This window comes from Haliotis asinina, chromosome 7 (assembly GCF_037392515.1).
Source record: "Haliotis asinina isolate JCU_RB_2024 chromosome 7, JCU_Hal_asi_v2, whole genome shotgun sequence".
NCBI lineage: Eukaryota > Metazoa > Mollusca > Gastropoda > Lepetellida > Haliotidae > Haliotis > Haliotis asinina.
The window spans coordinates 19,227,597-19,252,968 of record NC_090286.1 but is presented as its reverse complement, the minus strand read 5'-3'; the positions used below and the strand labels follow the sequence as shown (position 1 = coordinate 19,252,968).

The following is a 25,372-nucleotide window of genomic DNA, read 5'->3' as shown; positions in this document are numbered from 1 at the left end:
GAGCGCGTCAGTTAGTATGTTGAGAGCACAAGTTAGTATGTGGAGAGCACAAGTTAACATCCTGAGCGCAGAAGTTAGAATCCTGAGCGCCCAGCATTGTGTTTAGCATCTTGTGGCTTTACAGGAACGCATGTTTGCTTGCTGGCTAAAATGTACAAAGTTAAATCCTTATTGAAAGATTTCAAACGATGGAAAGTCTGATCGAGTTAACTAGGTACTTATGATGAGACCATGCAACAGTGTGCAAATTTATCATGAACATTGATGAGGTTTATGTAAATGTTCATCTACTTTTTGCCTAGTAATACCATTCTTTGTAACTGATTTTATCACTTTTTGTTTTTTGGATAAAGCAGGTCAAGATATGTATAGTGTCATGAATAGTAGTTTTACTGACGTCTAATATTGGTACGGAGTGTTATGAACACTAGCAAAACGATTTTATTACTTGTATTGTGCTAGGGCTTTATTATGTGTATATATATATAGTATTACATATGACCATGCAAACATTGAGTGTTTTAAAATATTATAAAACTGATGCCTTGAGTATTGGAAGTAAAGTCGACCTCGTACAGGGAACTATATTCTGTAGTCTGGGTTTGGAGGTATCGGTAACTGTTTGCTAACGTGGGTGCGATGGCAGTTTAACTCTGTGCAACATCATGTAAACCCGTCCTGATTTATTTGATCCATTAGTATGTGCACACGTATAGCACACATTCCAACTATATTTCTTACTAAAATACCACTTTCACCACCATCCGGGGCTAACACTCTTAGCAACGACCGTGCAGGATCCTGTTTCTCGTTTGAACCGCACTGGACACATTTTTTATGCATCCAACGATGACCATGTTATTCGCAATACAGTCTGAGAGAAAATCTTTTATCTGGTGCGAAAGAAGGACATGCACCTCAGAATGCGTTTCAAGTAGCACACTAACAATACTATATCATGATTTTTGACAAGAGGATGCGTTACATCTTTGTATTGGAACCCAAGACTGAAATCAGCTTGAATAAACTCGCATCTCCGCTCCTGTATTGCGTCGACATATACTGTTTATTCAGCAGTGTTTCTCAAGACAGTAGGTTGAGCGCTCAAGGTATTAACTGCGTGTGCTCAAGATAACTAAACTGTGCGCTCAAGATATTAACTTGTGCGTTCAAGATATTAACTTGTGAGCTCAGTATATTAATTTGTGCATTCAACATACTAACTCAGGCGCCCATGCTAAATTATATTTCATCAGGTAACTTCAGAGCTGCCGTACAAAATACTATCGTGCAAAGTACTTCTTTCCTAAGAATTCAGCGAGTGTGATGACACTCTGCTTTCCGCGAGTCAATCAAAGTCTAATAGTATTGTGACAGAGGCATTAGTATTGTGATGGTACTACAAAATGTGTAATAACTTGTGTAAAATTATTAAACAGTGATATCGTCAAGTATAAAAGTATATGATATACTTCCCCGTCTGCAGTCTGGGAGGATCGGCAGCTAAATGACATTCAAAGACTTGAAGCGGTTACTTCATTCTCAAATACAACAATCCACAAAAAAAAAAAAACAAACAAAACAAAAAAAACAAACAAACAAAAGGGACCAAAACAGTATACACGTGCATGAGTCATATGTAAAATATATTTAAAACGTCTTTACTGCCAAACAAGAAAATGCGCGTTTGTTTCTCCGAGTTATTCATTCATGCCCACGCCAGCACCTGTTCGAACGGGTCATTAGTACTGTGCATTGTTGAAGTGGCCCTGTATAGTCTGTTTATATAATGGGTGGACTAAAACAACTCATTGTATGCAGTCGGATTTGTCATTTTAATTATGGTCAATACAATTTCTTCAATGTGCTCTAATTTAGACATTCTTTCACTAAGCCGATAATCTGTTCCTTTTAACGCAATGACTGCTCCCTGTCTCCGTAGCAACAAGCAAAATATAGATCTTGGTCTCCTGAAAGCCAGTCAATTTTCACTGGGCAAAGCAACCCTCTTAGTTGTTCAGGAAGTTGTTGGAAAGACATCAACATTTAAATTGCAAGTGAGTAATTACACTTTATTATTTACAGTCTGGTCTGTGTTTACTTTCACCAAACGATTGTATCATGTTTTGGTCGGTCAGCAAGGTATGTATGTTATGGAGAGGTTGTAGGCCTGCGCGAACATTGTCGTGAAAACATTGCCCATCTTGTTGTACAGGATGGCGGCTACACAGAGGACCCAGAAAGAGATGAAGGACAAGGTTACACAACAACTGAAAACCGAGAAAGATCCCATGGTGCGGTTACGCCTAGCCTGTTTACAGCGAGGATCATCAGGGATAAAAGGTTTGGGCAGGTAAGATAATTTGTGATACCTGTATTGTAGACATGTTTATAAACATGCCCCGGCCTGCAGACACTGCGCCGCTCGAGGGTTGACATTCACTGTCATAAATGTCATGTGCTCGGAATCTTCCAATATTGATAGGCTAACATATGAAAATTCATATCAGTGCTCACGTACATATGGCAAAAAAAAGTAAATAAATGTCGTGGTTCTGATTATGCTAGTGGCTAGCGACCAGTTATCGCCATTTTAAGCGGTTTTAAACGATTTGCGCCATTATTTCTTCACAGAATGAAATAAAATTTATCTTGATGATAGATCATCTGTTCACCAATGTTTTCTGCTTGGTTACTGTTCTCGATCGTGTTTCTCCAAAACGCGGTCAACAGGAAGCATGGTAGTGTAGATTCATCTTTCACTGCAACTAACAAGACCAATTATCGCCATTTCTGAAGTTTTTATGTTATTCACCAAATTTGACATAAACTTGGTAATAAAACTATTGTGTATCAAACCTTGACATATTGAAGAAATTTCATAATTGGAATGTGTTTTTAAAAAAAGAAGTTTAAAAGAACAAAACTCAATTTCATTGTGAATGTTGACGGATGCTGATGTAAGCTGATGGGACTATGGAGATGTCACCGCGGGGTTGAAGTTACCAAACTTGACATTTTGAGTAGTTGTTTGCAGTTTTGGCAATGTTTGTTTTCTCGGGGGGAAAACGTAAAGATAAAGGTGAAAATTTACAGCTATAATTTGTCAGTATCGTCTGCATGGTATCTGTCAAGTCCATAAAACGGAGATGGAAATTCGTGTCAATTCAAAGTTAAGTGATTGACTGTTGGCATTATGGGTATGTTCAGACATATTAAAAACTGCACATTTTGTGGACTGAATTGTCAAGTCGGAGATTATCGATTCACAACACAGCCAGGATGATTTTCATTCATTTCTCATCATTTATGAAATGTCATGTCAGCACACTAATGGTCATGTGACAGCCCCCCGATGTGTTTGGGTCTCGTCTTCCGAGGGATTCATATTTGTAACATCTACAACGTAAAATAGCCAAGGTATTTTTAACTCTTGTAACCTATCATTTTTTGGATGTGTCAATATGTGAAATACTACGGAAGTACAAGTAAAGCTGTCTGTGCAAGCGCTACAGCCAGGTGTTGGCGATAATTTGTACGCAGCGATAACTGGTCGCTAGCCAGTACCTATTCATATTAAATACTAGTAGTATGAATGAAATAAGCCTTCGGATACCATTATTTTTTCCCAGCACTGACAGACATCTGATAGAGAAAGTCATCATCATGGCAAATTCTTGATTGATTAAACAATTACACATTGATAAATGTGTTATTGGTTTGTACTGTATCCAGTTGTAGGGGTAGTAGTATAGGGAATGACAGTCCGAAAACACTTTTCAAAAACCCCTCTAAAAAGCCTCATTTACTAAATGAGGCTTTGGTGGGACCATTAGCTCTTGCTATTATTGCCCCTACTACAAAGCCACGCCATCACGTTTACCGTGACTTGGCAGGCGGTAACACTGTGCCGTACGGTACGATCAATAATTCTTCTCTTACAAAACCCCTACCCGGCCCACCCCTCAAGTAGTATAAGTTAGGTTCGTCGGCTTTCATATCCACTTTATCTATGTTGTAAGTTTTGACTGACCATATAGGATCGGTGGCTCGCTTACGGCTATCGCCTTCGTGTTCCCCCGGCTGGTATAGATACCTAACTAAGGCCCTATCTGGTATCTGTTTCTCCTTTCCACGCAATGGAGCAGACGACTCTGCTAACACTGATTTTAGTTTGATAGCGTCTGCCGGTTTCTTACCAGTGAGCCGGGTTACTTCATGGTTGATTGCCGACACCACCTCGGGTAACCTCGCTACCCATTCAGTCGATCGTTTTCCAGTGGTTGTCATTTCCCTAGCATATTGATGGCCGAACAAGCGCTCAGCCAAAGTCCTATTAAATCTCTCAACTATAGCTTGGCTGCGATGGGCTCCGGCCGTGCCACGTCTGACCTTTGTATCGTGTTTGGCTAGCAGTTGTGAAACGGCACCCATGAACTCCCGTCCTGGATCAACTTGCAGCTCTGTTGGCCAAGTCAGCGGGCTGCGTTTGTATATGCGTTCTAATCCTTTGGCTACTTTGGCCGAATCTTTCGTGGTCAAGGGTTCGGCTTCCTTGTAACGACTGGCTACGTCCACTACGGTTAAGGCATACTTGTACCTCTTATCATGAGGTAGGAACAGTAGGTCTGCCTGGTGAATGCTATTAGGTATGTTAATTCCGAAACTCCTTCTAGGTACGTAGCGTGGCGCCGGCAAATAGATCTGCCACAGGGCTTGTTTTTCAAGCCACGCTTTGGCTTTCTCCGGTGATACTCGCGCCATTTTAGATAGATTATCTACTGCGCTAGCTCCTTTCCAATATCCACGCGGGCTGTAATAAATAGCCTCAAATTTTTTCATGTCCATACGCGTATGTGTTTATACCATCAATAGCTATCCAACGTTTCGTGTCCATAGGCGATAGGGACGTCTTGTTTATAGTCAGTCCGTATATCTTATGTCCATCACTTCTAAGCGTGTTCATCTTATGCCTAAAGGTACGGGTCTTGAACAGGGCCTCCTTGAATCTGGCGTGTTTGATGTGTTGTTTCACCACATACTTCTTAACCCCTTTAGCTTTTCGGATCTCACTATTGTCGGCTTTCAATATGGAGTACATCTTAGGCCTCAAACCTATGTACTCAGCTATTGGCGTGCCAGCACACTCGTCCTTCATCTTACCTAGGACCTTTTTATTTACCGTGCTGTGCATGGTATGGGTCTTAGGATAGTCGCTGGTGTCGTATAAATCGATGTGTTTTTTCATGTCCTCGTACACGTCCTCGGTTCGAATCTCCATCAGCAGGGAATCCGTGTCAGTGTACAGCACTTCGCACCTGTCGCCGTACTGTTTCTTAAGCTCGTTGTAGTAAAAGTCGTACATCAGGTGTTTGGATAAATCGAGGATGCTCATCCCAACGTAAACAGGTCGGTTGAATTTTATGTGGCTTTTCTTCATGTGTATGGCAACTAGGTCGTCTGTGAATATTTTATTACGGTTGAATGCCGGACTGGCTATTAATTTCCTGAGCTTGTCTTCCTCACTAGATCTAACCAGTTTCACGGTTACGCGTTTCCTCAGGTTTTCCATAGTCTTACCAAACACCGAGTTGTTCATGAGCTTGTAGAGATTTTTCTCAAAATCACTGGTGGCTTTTTTTCGTAGGTCTGTGTTCATTCTGATGTAGGGCTCCATCCATGGGCTCTGGTCGAACATGAGCACCCTGTGTATTTTGGTCAGCCTCATACCCAATGACAGGTACAGCTGTAGGTTGCGATAGTGAACTATGTACTTGGTCTTATTCATTAAGTTAGGCACGAGTTTCTCAACGTCCACCACACGACCACCTGACAAGTTATGTTGGTACTCAGACATCCAGTCTGTGTTAACCTTCATACGTTCGGGTGCAAGGGGATAGCTGTTGTGCGATGTGTGTAATGCCTTGGGATACTCTAAGTCAACTTCGAGGATATACCCTTTGTTCGAATCTGGTGCAATGCTCATAACATCAACGTTTGGTACCCATTCGAATCCTCCTGTAGGTAGATACTGGCTCATAGCCCAGCCGTACAGGTTATTTGCGTCGAGGTAGAGAATGTGATTGGTTGGTTTGTTAGGATCGTAACCTTTCACGTATTGATTATTTGCTTTCGCATATCGTTTGGATGCCATGGAAATCCCACCTCGCAAGCCTTTCTCAATGAATAGGTGCATGTCGTAATCTGTGAGCAATTCCAAATTAACTCCGGTCTTTCTAAGCAAGGCGTCCCACGACAGACCTGGGCTGGTGTAATACCATGCGGGGTCGAGTTTATACTGCTTTAAACATGTTTGCCGAAACGTCTCGAACACGTCGGCTAACAGCAGTACATCTGTCCTCAAGTACAGGTCGTGATAATCACCAAGGTTCTTACAACCAAGTTTATTCCATACGTTAATCGCGTGCGAGTAATCGTCTCGTGAGACGGACGCCTCATTCAGCTTGCTATAAAAACAGTCGATAGGAGGTAGTCTGGTCTCTGTGAACTTAGCCCAGCTATCCATGTACTCATATGGATATACACCCTTCCTCATGAGCAGGTGTCTAGTCTCGGCGTCTGTGTATCGATCTGTGATAGGGAAGGTATTGTTGGCCTTGACCAGACTGTCGAGTGACGACAGGAGGAATTGAAACGAGTCAATGAACCTAAGTCCGTTTAAGCTGAAGGAGATGTATCTCTCCATGTTGTTTGGGATGCACGATATATTACCATCGATTTTCGCGATGGCCTGCATGATCAAGTGAGAGTCGTATCCTCTCAAGTTGTGAAAGACAACGGGGATGTTTATTGTCTTAGGGTTGATTTTAAGCTTGAGGTTGCACGCGTTGTGAGCGGCGCCTCTATACTTACCAGTTATGTGGCAGTGATCTCTCACCGAATCACCGTTAAGTGGTGAGTCGCACACGTGACAGTTAGTGCTACTGGCGTGAGCTAGCATGTCGGCTCTGGTCATACGCATTGGAGCGATTTTATACAATGCATTCCTAATAATTTTTTCTTCCTCCTGCAAGCACTTTAGAAACCTTTCAGCCGCGTCAGGACCCCTATACACTACCGGAGCTTTCGTTTCCCCATCACAACGGACGACAATGTATCCAAACGAACAGGCTTTATGCTCTTGTGTTTTGTGTGTGAAACTCCCACTAGTGGATGATTCCCCTACAATTAAGGCTTCGAAGTCGGCGTATATTATATAAGGCACAGACATTTGATTCTTGTGGTTACTGAATTTTAGGATATTGTCACCTTCCTTAGGCATGTCGACTCGTATGGCCGTCTGCCCAACACCTTGGCAATCCTCCAGGTGGGATTCTAATAAATCGGCCCGACTGAAACAGTGTAGGCATCGTACACAAAAGTGTTTTTCCCCATCGTGTTTCGACTGGTCGTGTAACAACCGGCTGAGATGTTTTATCCACGTGTAGTGATACTTTTCACCTTTTTGAATCATGAATAAATTAATAACTTGACAATCCTTCACCGGGCTGACCCTGTGTATTATTGTTGTATTACCTTCGTGACCAAAAACATTTATAGCCAGATTATTCTGTTTTTCTACTTTAGTAATCTGGGTTATTGGGGTTGGTTCATCTATACCATCCCAGTTGAGCCCATCATCCTGTGGATAATTAGAAGGCCTGTTCGGATTAGTGGCAGCTGGAAATATGGCTGACCTGAGAGATAACCTCAGGCAATCGTTTCCTCTATTCTTAATGTTTACTATGGCTTGTTTGTTCTTATAGTAGGGAGGCAAGTCTAGGTATGACCCACCTCTGAACGGCACGTATTTAGCTATGTCTAGATAGACGTTATCGATTTTATCTACAGCCCACCCGGACCCCATGTGTGTGTAGCGTTCTAGGTATTCTCGTATCTGCTGAAAACTATTATCGATTGATGTGTCAATGGTCTCTGCATGTGTGACGACCTCTTGTTTACCTCGGAAGTAAGGTTGAACATACTCAGTGGTACTCCCAACCTGCTTATCGAGTGACATTTTCACTGTGATCTGAAACTTGATACTTCCTAGATTATTTAGTTCCTGGTTGACCTTATCAGCTATCAGAGGCTTAATATCTGTAATGTCTATGTTTCTATCAATGTGCATGCGCCAACCTCTCAAATAATTGCCTACGGCGTGCTCAGTGCGCACAAACTGTAGGTCAATAGCTCTATTCTGTCGTAATAATTCTAAAAGCTGTGGTTTTCTCATACGAGAATACCCGCCTAAACCCAAATCGTGTGCCTCGGCTTTCAGTTGTTTTACAGTTGGACGTGCTACTGGGGTATGTGATAACAATGCGGTTAACCCGGCTTTCCCCAATTTTGAATAACCCGTGTATCCAAGCTGTTTCGCTTGAGCTTTTAACTGTTTTACCGTAGGAGGGACTTCTAAACCTAGTAATCTCAACAATGCTGGCTTCCGCATTCTAGAATACCCGATAACACCTCTCTGTTTTGCGACCCTCTTGAGCTCGCGCACAGTAGTCATTGTGTTTACACCTAAGAGAACTAATGTCTAATTGGTTCACAGTAAGGGGAGGTAACTCCTCCACTCTTGATAAAAAATATTTTATTTCTTGTAATCACTTATTAACCAAACTCGGTTTGTTGGCCACAATTCTCGTAAGTCTTCCAACAGCTTGTGTGAATCTATGTAGGCATCGATCAGTGTTTGGTTATTTGATAACAATTCGATTAACCCGGCTCTCCCCAGGTTTGAATAACGCCGGCATCCAAGCTGTTTTGCTATAGCTTTTAATTGTTTTACCGTAAGATAGGCTTCCATATTCAAGAATGTACAGTAGACATGTTTACACCTAAGAGAACCAATCTCTAATTGGATTTTATCTTGAGCAGTCGCCTACGTTCTTTTATGTAGTCTTTTTTATTCTCGTATATGAGTTGATGTCTGACTACGTTCGCTCCGTGAGCTTTACATAAACAGTAGTGTCCTTTAACCCCGATACCACACACAGAACACGTATAGTTAGGACTTCCCATATGGAAACAACAGAACCCCTGATTCCTGCATTTCCTACCACAGGCCTCGGTCTTCCCCATAAGTATATATTCACATCGGTATGGAGCGGGTCTCATGTTTACTTATATAGGTATTTTAGTTTAATTGCTTAGCAACCAACGCAGTAGCTGCTATACCCAACACTATGAAGCCCAGTTCACGATTCATTTGTCCCTTGGATGGTGTGTAGTACTGAGCGAGTGTGGGTTTATTGAGCGCTTCCAATCGTTTACCAGTTAGTAGGTAGTATTCTTTCATTCCTTCATCGACATCGTAGAATGTTTTAATGGCATGGTTTTCACGCTTGAGTTGTTCGTTAATAAAATCGATCCTCTGGAGGCGTTTTTTAGCGTACTCGGCCTGTGCTCTTTGTAATTTCTCAGTAGCGAGATCGTGTCGCTTCCTTTCTTCCTGTATTTCAGCCGCGTGATCATCTCGTAGTTTCGAGAAGAGGTAATTACTCCCGGAAAATGCCAGGGCATTCACTAACGCCCCACCGACCATCATAGCTATCGTGGCCATCCCTATATTTATTTCATTATATTATCAGGTATTATTCCTTGTTTTACTAGGATGTCTTTTGTGGCCATCGCCATACCAAGGTTCATTATGAGCATACCCATATCCTGCAGGTTGAAATCTAGCTTGATAGTTGGTTGTTTAAGCACCATTTTAGTCAACCGAGCGTACCCTACTGCTAGACTGGCTACCACTGTGGCGTGGTATGCGTCGTTGACGAACGTTTTCCCCTCAGACATTATGTATATGATATAAAATATTTTAAATTATAACATGATATGCGGGTCTACCATGGGGGATACCCCCATACCCTCACTGTTCTCACTGTTGGGTGGTGGCTCACTGTGGGAGGTGTATAACCATGTTATAACCACGGCAGCAGTTACGCCTACAGCCAACAACAGTCGGGTTGGGTTGGTCACTTTATGTTGGTTACACCACCGTTTTTTACCGGCAGCTACTCTCTTAGGATTCTTCTGCCTGGTTACTGTTGAAGTGGTCTCCACTGTTGGGGGTGGGGTCTCCTCCATCACTGGTTCCTGTGAATCCACTGGGGTCTCCTCCTGTGCAGCATCCATCTATACTATTATTATTATTCTTTCTCTCAAATTGGCAATGTTTTGCCGTGATAATCGCCGCCGTCACTGGAGCCAACAACATACCATATTTGTGGTACAGCCCGCAGCTGATAGAGCTCACGGCGTGTTCGATAAAAGGGTCTTTCTCGAGGTCCTCCCACAGGTAAAGTCGGCGCTCTGGTGGAATGGGAAGGAATTGTGATACAATACCGGTGTATATCTGGGTCATAGCAGATCCTATTGTCTTTGTCATTTCTGCTCCGAGCCGGGCCTCGTATCTAGCGTACAGCTTATCAATTTCTTCGGCTGACATTTTGTTAATTTTATCTGGAGTGTAGTCTCCAAAGTAATGTTTGGCTTTGCCGCCAACAGCCAACGCCACCAGTTTCTCTCGCTTGTCATCAGTGGGGCCTGCGGGCGACAATTGTTCGAGCAATTCCTCACACTCCATCTTATAATATAACAAGTAAGATTTAGTTTTAACTATATAATACCCGATACAAACAAAACACAGAGAAATGAAGGTTAAGTTGCACACGACAAATACTTCAAATATCATAGCTATGCTTAGCTTTGCTTAGCTTTGCTTAGCTTTGCTTAGCTTTGCTTAACAAACTATATATGCTACTGGTTGGTCGGTTTTTAGAACGAGCTTAGCGTGTTTAGTTTCAGCGAGCTGTTTCTTCACCCGTTCCCGTTCTAATTTACTCATCACATCGTTCTCTCTCAAACACTCCTCGAACGAATCCCTGTCCTTGCAGTGAAATAAGGCCACCCATCGCGTCTGCTCCCTGAGGTCTTTCAACACCGAGTTGAACTTCTGCGTTAGCACCCAGACGCTGTGATTTGCATGCCGGCCGGAGAAGGCCAGGTACGATAGCATGTCTCTCTTTTTTGTTATCTCGCGATTAGCGCTGCAGTCGTCCAGTATAAACAGCGTCGGTTCCCCTTTAAATTTCTCGTGAAGAGCTTTCAACCAGTCCTGCAGGCGTGTTCCAGGGTCGATTTTGTGTACGTCCGGGTCCGTCATCACCCAAGGTCGCGCGTACGTTTTATTCATGCTCAGAGTAGGGCACATGATAACGATGTTATCGAACACATCCTTGTAGTAACCCTCCAACATATCCAACACGAAAACGGTCTTCCCACAGCCAGTCTGCCCGCATATGATAGCGCAGTGTGGGTCAGTGGGTAGGTGGGGCAGTTTATTGTTGGGGGGTGTGGGGGGGTACCCCCCATCAGTAGATGGCTTGCACGAATCTCCCATTGTCTATATTAAGTTGCGCGTCCATAATAACGTACAGATATAATTTCAACTTACCAGCGGTTTGGGCCTTCTTATTAATCTGGATGGTTATCCCTTCGCTACCGTTATCTATACGACGCCCGCTACCGTGCAGTTTATCATCATCCGTGGATCGCATGTCCAACCATAGGGCGTACTTGGTGGTCAGGTATTCACCAATCTGCACGGAGCCGAGGTCCAGGTCCTTTGTTATGTAATCCCCCACTGGTAGCTTTTTTATCTCATCCCACTGCTGGTGTGGTCTCATACCATGACTGAACAGCTGGTTGGGCACGCCCTCGATGGTAACTTCCACCTTTTCAATCTCGGGGTTGAAAAACTTCTCGCTGTCCCTCCGGAATGGATCGTAATCCTCCACGGGGACGACCAGGATACCTTTCATCGATCGCGCCGGCACGTTCAGGTTGATATTCCACACAGTGTCGCTCTTATCTCGCACGACTGATCTATGCCTCAGTACACGATCGTACAGGATAGCCATCTTCCCAGAGTACTGGCTTCGAACCTGCCTGGCCAGCTCCGGGCTAGTGACCATGTCGAACTCAAGAGAGATGTTGTCTATGGCATAACTGGCCTCATCACCGTTCGGCGTACGCACTACTTTGCTATAGTCGTTAAACGTGAGCTCGTATTCGAGCCTATCACCCAGCGCGGCCTGGTAAAACGGCGCGTGTCCCGTGAGCAACTCGAAGTCGAGCGGCACGCAGAATCGATTCCCGTATGCTAGAGCGATAGCCTTTTCACCGTCCGATAGCTTGTCTTGTTGGTCTGTCGTGAAGACGTATCCTATACGCGCCCGGGTTGATTTGCTGATACCCTGGTACACATCATTGACTCGTTCTCTCTCGCTTTTCCAGAGATCCTTGTAGCAGTGAAACACGTCGCTGTCGTCGATGCTCAGTACCTCGTTACCACTGATCTTGACGGTCGTTTTCTTGATGATAGCTCGACCCACGTTCCGCACTAGCTCGCGTTTGTCGTTGTCGGAGGTCAACGTGATATTGAACGCCAGTCGAACAGTGCCTGGTACAATGAGGTCATTCTCACCAAGGTTTGGAAATCTAACCAGCAGAGTTTGGTTCTGGTCTATCTTGCTGGGATTGTTGGTGATGGTCACCGACTGTCGCACGGCTCTGGCACCTAATGGCTCTCTCAATTTTCTGAAAGGATCTAATTTTCTACCGTACATTGTTATATAAATGAAATATATTTTTAATACTAATGGATGAAGACATACCTATGGATGATATGTGGGACGATAGTGCCCAGGCATTCAATGATGAGCAGGAGACCTCATTTACTAGTTTGCCATTGAGCCAACAACTTTTAGAAACAACGGTAAATGATTATTACGAAAGTTTAAAAAGCGATAAAAACTACGTTGAACCCCAGGGTCGATACCATAAGGATTTTTTTATTGATACAAAGGGTGTTCTACGTCTTAAGTCTGCCCCAAAGGTTGACCTCTTTAACAAGATCACTAAAAAACCACTGGCCTTGTCAACTCTAGCCAGCCGCAATGGTGGTGCTGAATTTATCCGTGAACATCTAAACATGCGTGATTACGGTGGTGCAATACCTAAGATCGTTAAAGAAGATCTGCAAGCTACCAGATCCCACCTCACCACTATAGATGAAATGACGCCAGAGCGTGCTACAGAAGCCTCGGACAGCATAGAAAAACTGTTGAGCACCTACTGGGACAAACCGTTACCGGGATTTGACTTTCCGGTAAGGGAACTGTACGGCTTAGACGAAGCCGTGAAACGCGTGCGTGGAGAACTCGTGAACAACATGGGGAAACTGAACGAAATCGACGAGCACATCGCTAGGGAAAAAACCAAACTCACCGAAACTGACGACGATGATATGAAGAATCGTATCAATGAACGAATACGTGATTTAGAAGACGAGAGACGTACACGATTGGAAGCCGCTTCCTCGAATCGTGAACATCTTCGATCCCAGATCAGTCGCATTCGGGAAACAATCGATAGAATACTGAACGAAGATACAACTTTAGCCAACAGGATTCGGATATTGTTCCGGGAGCAAGGGATCACCATCGCCAGCATTCTAACTGCATTGGGTTTCATCATATCAACCCTGGTGGTGTCACTGGTGGGGGGTGCCCCTGTGGGGCCTGCCGGCGGCGGTGGAACTCCAGGCGGTAGTGGTGTTAAAGACTGGATTAAAAAACTCGGGGAAGGCCTAGCTAAACTGGCTGGTAAAGCCGCCGAAGCCCTTCCCGGCATACTGGGTAGCATCGTCTCGTGGTTGTTGAGCGCTCTGTCTAAAACTGCCATGTGGCTCAGTCAAAACCTGTGGGCAGCCATCGTCGCCGTGGCGGGTCTGGTGTACGTAGCGGCTAAGAAATCTTTAACCAAATAAGTCCTAAAGTTACCCCGCCAACCACTAGGGCTGTTTTATTATCAATATGCTGCTGATAGGTGGTGGAAACCCCCACACCCCCCGGGGGTACCTCCACATGAACTTTAGGCTCCGGAGGTGGCGCCACTATACCTTTTTCACGTGGTTGGATGTGTGGGATATAGGGGGTGTTAATATCGGGGTTGATACCCAACTTTTGATCCTTCGTGGCTATGACTATTTCGTTGTTATAACCCACCACTTTTTTTATTCTCAGTTGCATATCACTCGGAGCCATGTACAACCCCACGCCGAACACGTAATTGACTTTCGATCTGGCGTATTCTAACACGTTTTGGTAGCGTTCGATGGCCCGCGGGAGATCAACTGGAGAATTGATAGCATCCTCAACGTTGGAAACGAATTGTGTCTGAGCGTCGTAAGCAGTTCCCTTACCGAGGATGTTAGAACGCGTCATCGACTGCGCACCCAACACCGCCCACACGTACGTTCGAATCGAGTCGTTCAAGCGTATTGTACCAGCACGAGTGAATCCTTTCGATGTTTTTGAGATCATTTTAGTCCAGGCTGTGGCTGCATCAGGACTTGTTTGTTTTATACAGCTGACATGGATCTTTTCATTCGTTGTGGGGCCTGTAAATGTATGACGGTGTGGGTTGTATGAACCATCTTTAGAACCAGCATAATATTTTCCGGACCTGTAGAAGTACACGAGAACTATACCGAGACCATGGTTCACACCAGGAAGGCGAAAGTCTTTATTCGTTGGAATCTCAAACTCCCCACAAATACGTTCATAAGCGCGTCTATCATAGGGGTTATTCGTCATACTCCACGCTTTATCTTGGGGAAGAGGAGCACTTATTTCCTTCAATATTCGTCTCGTTTGATAATAAATATGAAACAAAACAACTGCCTTACTCAGTTCGTCTATACCGTAGTCTGGTTTCACACCCGACCCTGTCGTCGCACACCACACAGCAAAGTTGAGTTGGTTCTGCCAAAACTGCATTGGGTTTTGATTCCAGTTTACCACCGCCTGCGCGTTATTAACAGACACGACATACTTTTCAAAGATATCAATAAAGGTTGTTTTAAACCCAGTACCATCTGCATTCACCACGATTTTCAAGTGTGCTAAATCCATATTATAATTTATAATTCATATATTATAATATGTACATAACACTTCCAGGAATAACTAGCGGTGAGGCCGTTCAGCTGACTCACGCGATCGATAACACGTCAGGTCAACTCGAAGTCGCACTCTGCGATATCACCTACCTACCGCAATGGACTAACATTAATATCAGCAACAATAAGCTGTTCGTCAGTGGAACTCGCAGTCAGATAACTGACGGCTACTACAGCGTGTGCTCGCTAAACGACGAGGTCTTCAAACCCCTGGGAGCCGAACTCAAGATGAACGACTCAAACGGCACAGTGGTGTTAATCAACAACGGAAGAACCTCCTTGAGGCTCGGCCGACCATTAGCGAGGATACTCGGTATGTCTCCTGACGAGATAAAACCAACAACAACCGTCATAGGCACGAAGTTACCCGAACTAGTACCGTACCGAGAGCTATACATTCATCTCGGTCAGGTGAGCACAACGTATAACATTCAAGGAGGCCACCCTTCCACTATACTGAGAGCAGTGCCGGTGAAAACTGAGAAATTCAACGACGGTAGAACCGAGTCGTTTTCACCACGGCAGTATAAGAGATTAACCCAGGGCAACATACCTGAGCTGACAATATCGGTGTTAGATATAAATCATAATCCTGTAAATATAGGATACCTCAGCTTAACGCTTCACGTAACATGACCAGCGCACAAGGACCCGGAGTGAAAAAATGCGTCAATATCGGGATCTCCGACCTCGGAGACACACGCGGTTTCGACGCTCCCGGAGTAGATGGTAAATCATACGCCTTGCAACTAAAAAACAACATTTACAAACGCGTTGAAATCCCCTCTGGTGGAGCCCTAAGTGATATGATAGATACCACAGGGGCAACAGCCAACACTAAGTACGCCCTCGTCAACACCGGTGATGACAACTGGAGAATATACCCATCATTCGGAGGTAAACTGTTCGACTTAGACGATGTTGAGAGCACTACCGTCGTCAAAAACAAACCATATATGCTCGTCTTCACCGAAGATGACAAGTGGGTGTTGTTACCCGATAACAAATGGTTTCTCAATATTAGACTCGTCTCCCCTTACGTGTTCACGGATAACAAAGACAACCACCTAAACAAAGTCGTGAACAATGGAACCCTGCTCGTGGCTTACGTCCCAACTCAGAGACGTAGCATAGTCGTCAGCCCAGTCAACACTATAGCAGCCCACATGCTATCGAGTAAACCGGCCATGCAAAACGTGAAATTGCAGTTGGTGTCTGAATTCGAAGGCGTGGTTAAGATACTAGAGAGTCTACCGGCAAACTCAACACTGTTCATCAAAGTCTACCTAGGGGAACCATCGGGGAATGATATCGAGATCGTGAAGGGGATCAAACTCGGGTGGGTGAAACGACACCAGTTTCAAGTTTGCAACGTTTACGTGCGGGTGGGTGTCGACTCCAAGACCAGTCTGCAGGGGGTCAACGTGATCGTAGAAAACAAGATATCATTAATCAATATCTTCCTGCCTGACAACATACACTTCATGGGTATAAAGTTAACCCCTGAATTATTATCAGAAAACCAGTTGGAAATTATATCATAATAGTATAATAATGACTAATCATCATCCCAACACTACACTTAACGACCTGGGAGATACAGATGGATTCGATCAGCCTGGTGAGGAAGATGAATTCTACATCCTACACTTCAAAGACAACATGTACAGACCGGTGCCGTTACCAGATTTTAAAAAACCTAAATGGCTGATCAACTTAACACCCACCTCACCTTATATCACAATAGACGAAAATAATTGGGTCACTAAGATTAGGAACAACGGTATCTGGGCCGGGGATTTCATTCCGGAGAGGGGATTATCACACAGACAATCTTATAGTCACGACAAAAAAGGGTTATCAACTTACTACGAAAATGAATTAACATTTAGTAATCCTGAAATAATAACCCCCCCTTTCACACTCATCATAGAAGTCTTCCTTAAGTATTCATTCGATAGAGACCCCCGAATAGCACACCAAATTTTACCCGGGGTGTCAATACGCTGGGATTACACAACCGATTATTGTCGTATTATTATACAACAGGATACCACGGGTCCTATAAACCACTTAATAAACCCCAGTGAGGTTTTTATTAGCATAGGATATTTTATTAGCCTCTCACCTATTGCCCTGAATACTAGTATAGAACTTATAGGCTTCAAATACATTGATAGATTTTTAACTGAACCCCAATTAAAATATCTTTCAAAATATATATTATAGGATGGGTCTGTACCCAGTCGTAGAGGAAGTAGCTAAGACGTTAGAAACCGTAGATGGGTTCCGCTTGAGGCAGTTATGTGATGTGAAACGTCAACTAGAACAAGACCGTGACACGCGGAAAGCATTATGTAAAAAATATAATAGAGCTTTCAATATCGTGGACGGGGCTGACACTACCCTTATGGCAACCAGCATGGGACTAGGGGCGGCAGGCGTTGGGTTGTTAACCACCATCGTGGCTGCACCTATAGTGCTAGGTATTGAAATAACGGCTGGGGTGGCAGGGTTGGTAGGGTTGGCGCTTAAGTTAGTATCACGCAGGCTTAATCGTAAGGCATTGAAACACGACGAGATCAGGGTTCTGGCCGAAGCAAAACTCAACACAGTGAGTGAGCGAATTTCCACGGCACTCTCTGACAGTAAGATCTCAGAAGAGGAGTTTAGTTCAATCCTCTCTGAACTCAAAAAATATAACGGAATGAAACAAGATATTCGATCCAAGTCTCGTAAGTCTGCTATCAGCGAGGACGAGAAAAAAAAGTACATAGCACAGGGAATACAAAAAGCCCAGCAAGCCTTTATTATGAACACCAAAGAGATCGTAGGCGGTTCACATTAAACTGTTTCATCGATATAAACATAACATAGGGGCGATAGCCGTAAGCGAGCCACCGATCCTATATGGTCAGTCAAAACTTACAACATAGATAAAGTGGATATGAAAGCCGACGAACCTAACTTATACTACTTGAGGGGTGGGCCGGGTAGGGGTTTTGTAAGAGAAGAATTATTGATCGTACCGTACGGCACAGTGTTACCGCCTGCCAAGTCACGGTAAACGTGATGGCGTGGCTTTGTAGTAGGGGCAATAATAGCAAGAGCTAATGGTCCCACCAAAGCCTCATTTAGTAAATGAGGCTTTTTAGAGGGGTTTTTGAAAAGTGTTTTCGGACTGTCATTCCCTATACTACTGGGGTTTTTGATGGTGCAAGACAAAAAACATAATTTTTATCTTTGATATCATTTAAAGTTTTTATTTTACATAACCTTGAGTGATAAAGGATATATTCATCTATTTCACAAAAAAATATCAAGTGTTTCCTACAAAATTAGCGTTGATGACATCATATTGGCAAAACTATTTCTGCTGTCCTCATCTGGGTATTTTGTATGGGTTTTTGACAGACCCATACTGTTTGCTTCACACTGAGAGATAGTGTTGTCATCACATGGCTTTCTATTTATATAGTGCCTTTCACCATGCAGATGACTGATATTGCCAAACTTTCGCCTCCTATTTTTGATTATATAGGCAATTATTTTGTATCGAAAGTGGTATTAATGACCTTGAGTAAATGATATTGATGTTAGTTTGCTTTGTACATAATTTGACTTCTGGGATTGATTTTGTACATGGCATGCAAGATGGGTGGAGGTTCACTTACTTTGTACCCTCACTTTCAGTGGGGTTGGGGGAGTCATTCACATTTTCACATTGTATAGGACACCCCTCTAGCCATAAATCATAAATTATTAAAGGCCCCTTATTACAGTTTTCTCGATCAACCAGTATCTGAACTCTTGTCCTTTACCTTCTGGTAGTCTCTGCTGTATCTTCTTATAGAATATTGGCAGTGTTCACAAAATTTATACTGCAAGGACATGAAGCTATGATGTCTTTTGATGTTACAGATGTTTTAAGATTATGGATGACGATGGTAATCGGTCGCTTGATTTCAAAGAGTTTAAGAAGGGTATCCATGACTATGGCGTTAGTGCAGAGATGAGTAATGAGGAGATCCAGGCAGCCTTCGACAAGTGTGACAAGGATGGTAGTGGCACTCTGGACTTTGATGAGTTTCTTATACAACTCAGGGTAAGAAGAAGCAGTTAGTTTATTCCGCTGGTTTAATTATTTCCTCGAGATTTTGTTACTTTGCTCTTTGATATCTTTGATGTGGACCTGTGTCCGAGAATCATGGGTTTTTTTTAATAACATAAGGGAAAGTAGTTTATAATTGTTATTCTGTTGGCAACAATGGTCATTTGAAATCTAATAAGTGTTTTCAGGCATTGCGAAAAGTGATAGATAAATTTAATAAGTGAATCATGTGTTAGGTAGCCTCCAAAGTTTCTATATCTGGACTGTAGTGATGTTTTGGTCAGTTTGCCAACCTACAGTGTTGAATGGGTTGATACAAAGCAAATATTTTTGAGCTGACCATCACACAGACTGTAATGATCTACTGCTCCGTCTGTTTCAGCCTCCCATGAGCAAAGCCAGGAGGGCGTTAATAGAACAAGCATTTAAGAAGCTGGACAAGTCTGGCGATGGTGTCGTTACAGTGGAAGACCTGAAAGGGGTTTACAATGTAAAGAAACATCCCAAGTATCTCAATGGAGAGTGGACAGAGGACCAGTGCCTACGACAATTTCTGGACACATTTGACAGTCAGGACAAAGATGGAAAGGTAAGACAACGAATGTATCTCTCACTTTTGTTTACAGCTAAACCCATCAGTCCCATATATAAACTACGGACTTGTATGATGTTTGTATGTTGTGGGTTTTTGTGTAGCATTTTCAGTTATGATGAATTAAACATGCTATAAAAAATGTGAAGGCAAAACATGTTTCATAGGTAAAAACCTGATGTATTGCACATGATATATGACAAAAACCATTTTGCAGTGCATGTTTTGTATCTGTACTTTAGCTGATGATTTAACCGCCTGCACTTTAACATTGCATTGTTTAGCTAACATTCTAAACCATTCCAGCGTGTAATGTGACTGAGTGTATGTCAGCGAAGTACTAGAAGATGAAGTGTAATTTTCACTCTGGCAATACATGTAACTGGGTACTGAAGCTTTGTGCTAAATAATGTGTTTCAAATAGTTATTTCTTGGCTTTTCCTTTTAAACAGAATTTCTTAAGTACTGAAATATGAATTTTTAAAAATATCAAAGAATGTACAGAGATAAAAATGGAGGAGCCATATGTGTTTATCCTGCCTCACTCATAAATGTCATGTTCTGATTGGCTAAGCACTCCTCTTTTATTTTCAATGTACCCCACTTACAAACGAGGGACATTTCAATGTACACCATTGCCAATGGCAACTCATTTGGTACTTCCTTATCTCGAAATAACATTGAATCACACACGATGCACAGAAAGTACCAGTGTTTTGCAAATGCAAATCAATGAAAGGGAGATAACTCTAAATCTGTTTTTCTTGTGCTGTCTGCAAAATCTAGCGATGGCTACAAAAAAAATCTGCCTCGCAATCCGATAGCTAAATTTTGACAAAACATTCAAATGTAGCCCCTGTGAATATTAAGAAGGAGAACTGCACCGCTGTGACTTTACAGCAAGACAATACAGCAATTAAGATACAAGATTCAAATCGTTTGATTCACACAGGTTGACTGAAGTGTGCAATCCGATACCCCTGCTTCAAACAGTTCAAAATTAACATTGAGGTGCTTTATAAGATAAATACATTGTTCACTGGTCCCTCGGGGCCCATGGTCTGATGTACCCAAACATCGAGGGTACATCGACCCATTCCCCTCTAGTGACCAGCGAACATTAATAAGGTTCATATTCGGGTAGGTATTCCGAGTTGAAACTTTTTGTAATTCCAATAGTTTTGTGGGTGCATGTTGTGGTGGCTTGGGAGAAGCCATTATGTTCAAGTAGATGAGGAGAACCATTGGAGGAATCACTTAAGGGAGGGCATCTTTCATGGGTTCCCCTTAGTTGAACTAACTGTAACATGGACACAAGTAACACCAACTGACAGCAATACTACAATGACACACCATCAGGACGCTTTGATGGGATTTTAAAGTGATGTCAGGGACATACCACGTTTTAGTGGTGAACTGTTGTGTTTTGTTTCTGCTTTAGCAGGTGCTTGCATGGGAATGTGTAATTTGGCTGTTTTGCTCATGTGTAACATAAAGCAAAAATCTGAACCACAATAGTGTGGACAATTCAGTTTCAGCTTGTCATTGTGCTTCTCATATTAACCTGCTGGCCTCTTTTCACTGCTGCTCTAAGAAGAATTTGTCCTTGCTGTTTTCTAGAATAATCATGACTCCACTCTTATGTGTGAGACTTTTATTGTTTTCTCAGTGTTATTGACACACTGAATATTGTAGTGTAGTTCACTAGCAAGTGACAATATTTCAGTTGATGACTTTTGCTTGACAATCCAAATTGTGATAAACATGTTAATTCCTGTTACTTTCTGTTTGTGTGCTTGTCTGACAGAGGCTGTCATACACATAACACATGTATTTATAACCCTGACTGTCATTTGTGACACCAACTGTCGTGTATGTGACCCTGATTGTCATAGGAAATCAGAGCTTTCTACCACCAGTCTGACACCGGACACTATACATTGTGTCATAACACTTAATGACTAATAAAATACCAGTTTAGTGTGGTGGGTAGCCAGCAGGATGGGAAGACCTACATTGTGATATACAATCTCTGTATGCTTTGCTTGTTGCACAGTATGAGGCAGATGCCTTGATTTGAGCTGTTCATGTGTAACTGTACTCTTAGACGTGTAGTGCTTAAGATCCAGTAGCTTACTCTGTCATCTTAACTAGCAGTGCGCTTTCTTGTATATAGATTATGACTTGGGGGAGGTTCATGGATTTGAAGTTATAGTGCAGCTGTGTATTCAACTGTGATATTAACTCCAGATCACACCAGAAGAGTTTGAAGCCTACTATGCTGGTGTAAGTGCCTACATAGACAGTGACGCATACTTCGATCTCATGATGAGAACTGCATGGAAACTGTGAAAACTCTTAGTAAGTTGTATTGTCCTGGGAGGAGTGGTGGTACAGAAGGATGACAGGATGTAACTGGTGGTGTCAGTTATAAATGGCATTGTAATGGAAATGAAGATAAAAGCCAGGCTTGTTTGTAAAGCGCTTACATAAATCCTGATAACAGGTCTACTGTAAGGAATGTATGTTTGCTGTCATAATAGAATGGGAAGATATATTTTTGAGCAAGTAAGCAAGTTCAGTCTATTTCTTTTGAAAATGAAATGAATAGTTTGATTAGTCATAGGTTTTCTCTATGAGGTATGTGTTTTGTATGCTTGACACTTGTTGTAACTTGAACAGTTAACTGTGAGTGATATACTGCAACATTTCAGCTGAGGTTCTTGGTAGACGTGGACAGAAGTCAGTTTAGTGTCTTCCTCACACCAAGCATGCCTGGACTAACAAGGACTAACAGTCTTCACATGTACTAAACAATAAAAATTAACTAATAAGTATACCAATGAAATATTGTCTTCTGGTGTTGTGTATACAAACATGCATGGAGCCAGCTTAGCCACTGTGTTGATACTCTATTATGGTATTATGGTCAGTTACTATGTCTGTAACAGACCCATTGAAACAGTTGTCTCCCTTGCATCATCCTGACATTTATGTGGTCTCTACGCTTGGAGTGGTAGATAACTTTTGACGACTTGGTGTCACTGGTTGTGTCAAATAAAGGTGGGTAGTATCATTAGTTTTGCGTCTTCCTGTCTCATGGTTGGGAGACAGATGTGTTTTGTTGACCATGTCAATGGTACTACACTATTACCGTGAAGTTTATGGCCTAGATGTCTTGTAGTTACTCAAAGTTAAAGGCAGCAGTTGTATTTGTTTGATATAGTGAAGGTTGGTCTTGTCAAAAACAATGTTGTGCCAACAATTCACAACATATTTCCATATGAAGTGTGTCAGTACAGATGTTTCAATGAAACTTACTAAGATGGGGAAACGAATCTAGCATGCAGTTAGCTGCCAGTCTTCCACATGACTGCAGGGCCTTGTGATTTGTGAGAAGCCAGGGATACTTCACTGATCTTCTTCTAGATGATGTGAACCATTAGGGCAGTCACTTATGTTTGTGTCATGGAGGAATGTCACCATCTCTCACTGGTTTCATGGGTTCTAGTATTTCATATGTTCTAAGCTATATGGTTGCCACTCTGAAGGGTCTAGTGTGTATCATGGTCTAGACTACAGGTATTGGTTGCCACTCTGAAGGATCTAGTGTGTGTCATAATCTGGACTACAGGGTGTTGAGTGCCAGTCTGAAGGATCTAGTGTGTACCAAGGCCTTGACTACAGGTATTGGTTGCCAGCCTGAACGGTCTAGTGTGTATCAGGGTCCGGACCTGTAGGTATTGGTTGCCAGTCTGAAGGATCTAGTGTGTACCATGGTCTTGACTACAGGTATTGGTTGCCAGTCTGAAGGGTCTAGTGTGTACCATGGTCCGGACCTCTAGGTATTGGTTGCCAGTCAGAAGGGTGTAGTGTGTGTCATAATCTGGACTACATGGTATTGGTTGCCAGTCTGAAGGATCTAGTGTGTACCATGGTCTTGACTACAGGTATTGGTTGCCAGCCTGAAGGGTCTAGTGTGTACCATGGTCCGGACCTCTAGGTATTGGTTGCCAGTCTGAAGGGTCTAGTGTGTACCATGGTCCGGACCTCTAGGTATTGGTTGCCAGTCTGAAGGGTCTAGTGTGTACCATGGTCCGGACCTCTAGGTATTGGTTGCCAGTCGGAAGGGTCTAGTGTGTGTCATAATATGGACTACATGGTATTGGTTGCCAGTCTGAAGGATCTAGTGTGTACCATGGTCTTGACTACAGGTATTGGTTGCCAGTCTGAAGGGTCTAGTGTGTACCATGGTCCGGACCTCTAGGTATTGGTTGCCAGTCGGAAGGGTCTAGTGTGTGTCATAATATGGACTACATGGTATTGGTTGCCAGTCTGAAGGATCTAGTGTGTACCATGGTCTTGACTACAGGTATTGGTTGCCAGTCTGAAGGGTCTAGTGTGTACCATGGTCCGGACCTCTAGGTATTGGTTGCCAGTCGGAAGGGTCTAGTGTGTGTCATAATATGGACTACATGGTATTGGTTGCCAGTCTGAAGGATCTAGTGTGTACCATGGTCCGGACCTCTAGGTATTGGTTGCCAGTCTGAAGGGTCTAGTGTGTACCATGGTCCGGACCTCTAGGTATTGGTTGCCAGTCTGAAGGGTCTAGTGTGTACCATGGTCCGGACCTCTAGGTATTGGTTGCCAGTCAGAAGGGTGTAGTGTGTGTCATAATATGGACTACATGGTATTGGTTGCCAGTCTGAAGGATCTAGTGTGTACCATGGTCTTGACTACAGGTATTGGTTGCCAGTCTGAAGGGTCTAGTGTGTACCATGGTCCGGACCTCTAGGTATTGGTTGCCAGTCGGAAGGGTCTAGTGTGTGTCATAATATGGACTACATGGTATTGGTTGCCAGTCTGAAGGGTCTAGTGTGTACCATGGTCCGGACCTCTAGGTATTGGTTGCCAGTCGGAAGGGTCTAGTGTGTACCATGGTCCGGACCTCTAGGTATTGGTTGCCAGTCGGAAGGGTCTAGTGTGTACCATGGTCCGGACCTCTAGGTATTGGTTGCCAGTCGGAAGGGTGTAGTGTGTGTCATAATCTGGACTACATGGTATTGGTTGCCAGTCTGAAGGATCTAGTGTGTACCATGGTCTTGACTACATGTATTGGTTGCCAGTCTGAAGGATCTAGTGTGTGTCATGGTTTGGACCACAGGGTATTGGTTGCCAGTCGGAAGGGTCTTGTGTGTGTCATGGTCTGGACTACAGGGTATTGGTTGCCAGCCTGAAGGGTCTAGTGTGTATCATGATCTGGACCACAGGGTGTTGGTTGCCAGTCGGAAGGGTTAATATGTGTATGTCAGAGGGGAACTAGTTCAATTATATGCTGATGCAAATGAAGGAATATGCTGTGTTTAAACTTCAAGGTACTTAAGGGCATTCTCAAAAACATAAATCCACAACAATACATTTATCAGAGTTTACTTTTTTCTGTCTATATGGGGTATACATTCCTTATATCCTGATACAGTTTCTTGACAATGCTTCATTGTGTCATACTGCCTGCTGATCTGCCATCTGCACTACTATCTGCTGCTTTTGCCATGCTTCTTGCTTCTCCCAGCCTGCACCTGCTGCTTATGATCTGTATTTTGTAACAATCGCAACAGATATCGTAGTTTTGCAT

At 43.1% G+C, this 25,372-nt stretch overlaps 1 protein-coding gene across 7 annotated transcripts in view; it reads left to right on the top strand.

Moving 5' to 3' along the window:
* The window catches only part of LOC137290456 (calcyphosin-like protein), a 45,102-nt gene that overhangs the window by 2,944 nt on the left and 16,786 nt on the right, over positions 1-25,372 (top strand). For 3 of the 7 annotated variants that reach the window (XR_010957218.1, XR_010957219.1, XM_067821398.1), the window contains exons 1-4: positions 1,933-2,057; positions 2,216-2,353; positions 18,956-19,139; positions 19,528-19,734. Coding sequence is in view for 5 of the 7 variants with exons in the window: in XM_067821398.1 (XP_067677499.1) it covers positions 2,217-2,353; positions 18,956-19,139; positions 19,528-19,734 (528 nt within the window). In the remaining 2 variants the exon portion in view is untranslated. Of the gene's footprint in view, positions 1-1,698; positions 2,058-2,215; positions 2,354-18,955; positions 19,140-19,527; positions 19,735-21,987; positions 22,099-25,372 lie in introns of those variants that run through there. The other 4 variants (XM_067821396.1, XM_067821397.1, XM_067821400.1 and 1 more) reach the window with 3 other exon arrangements.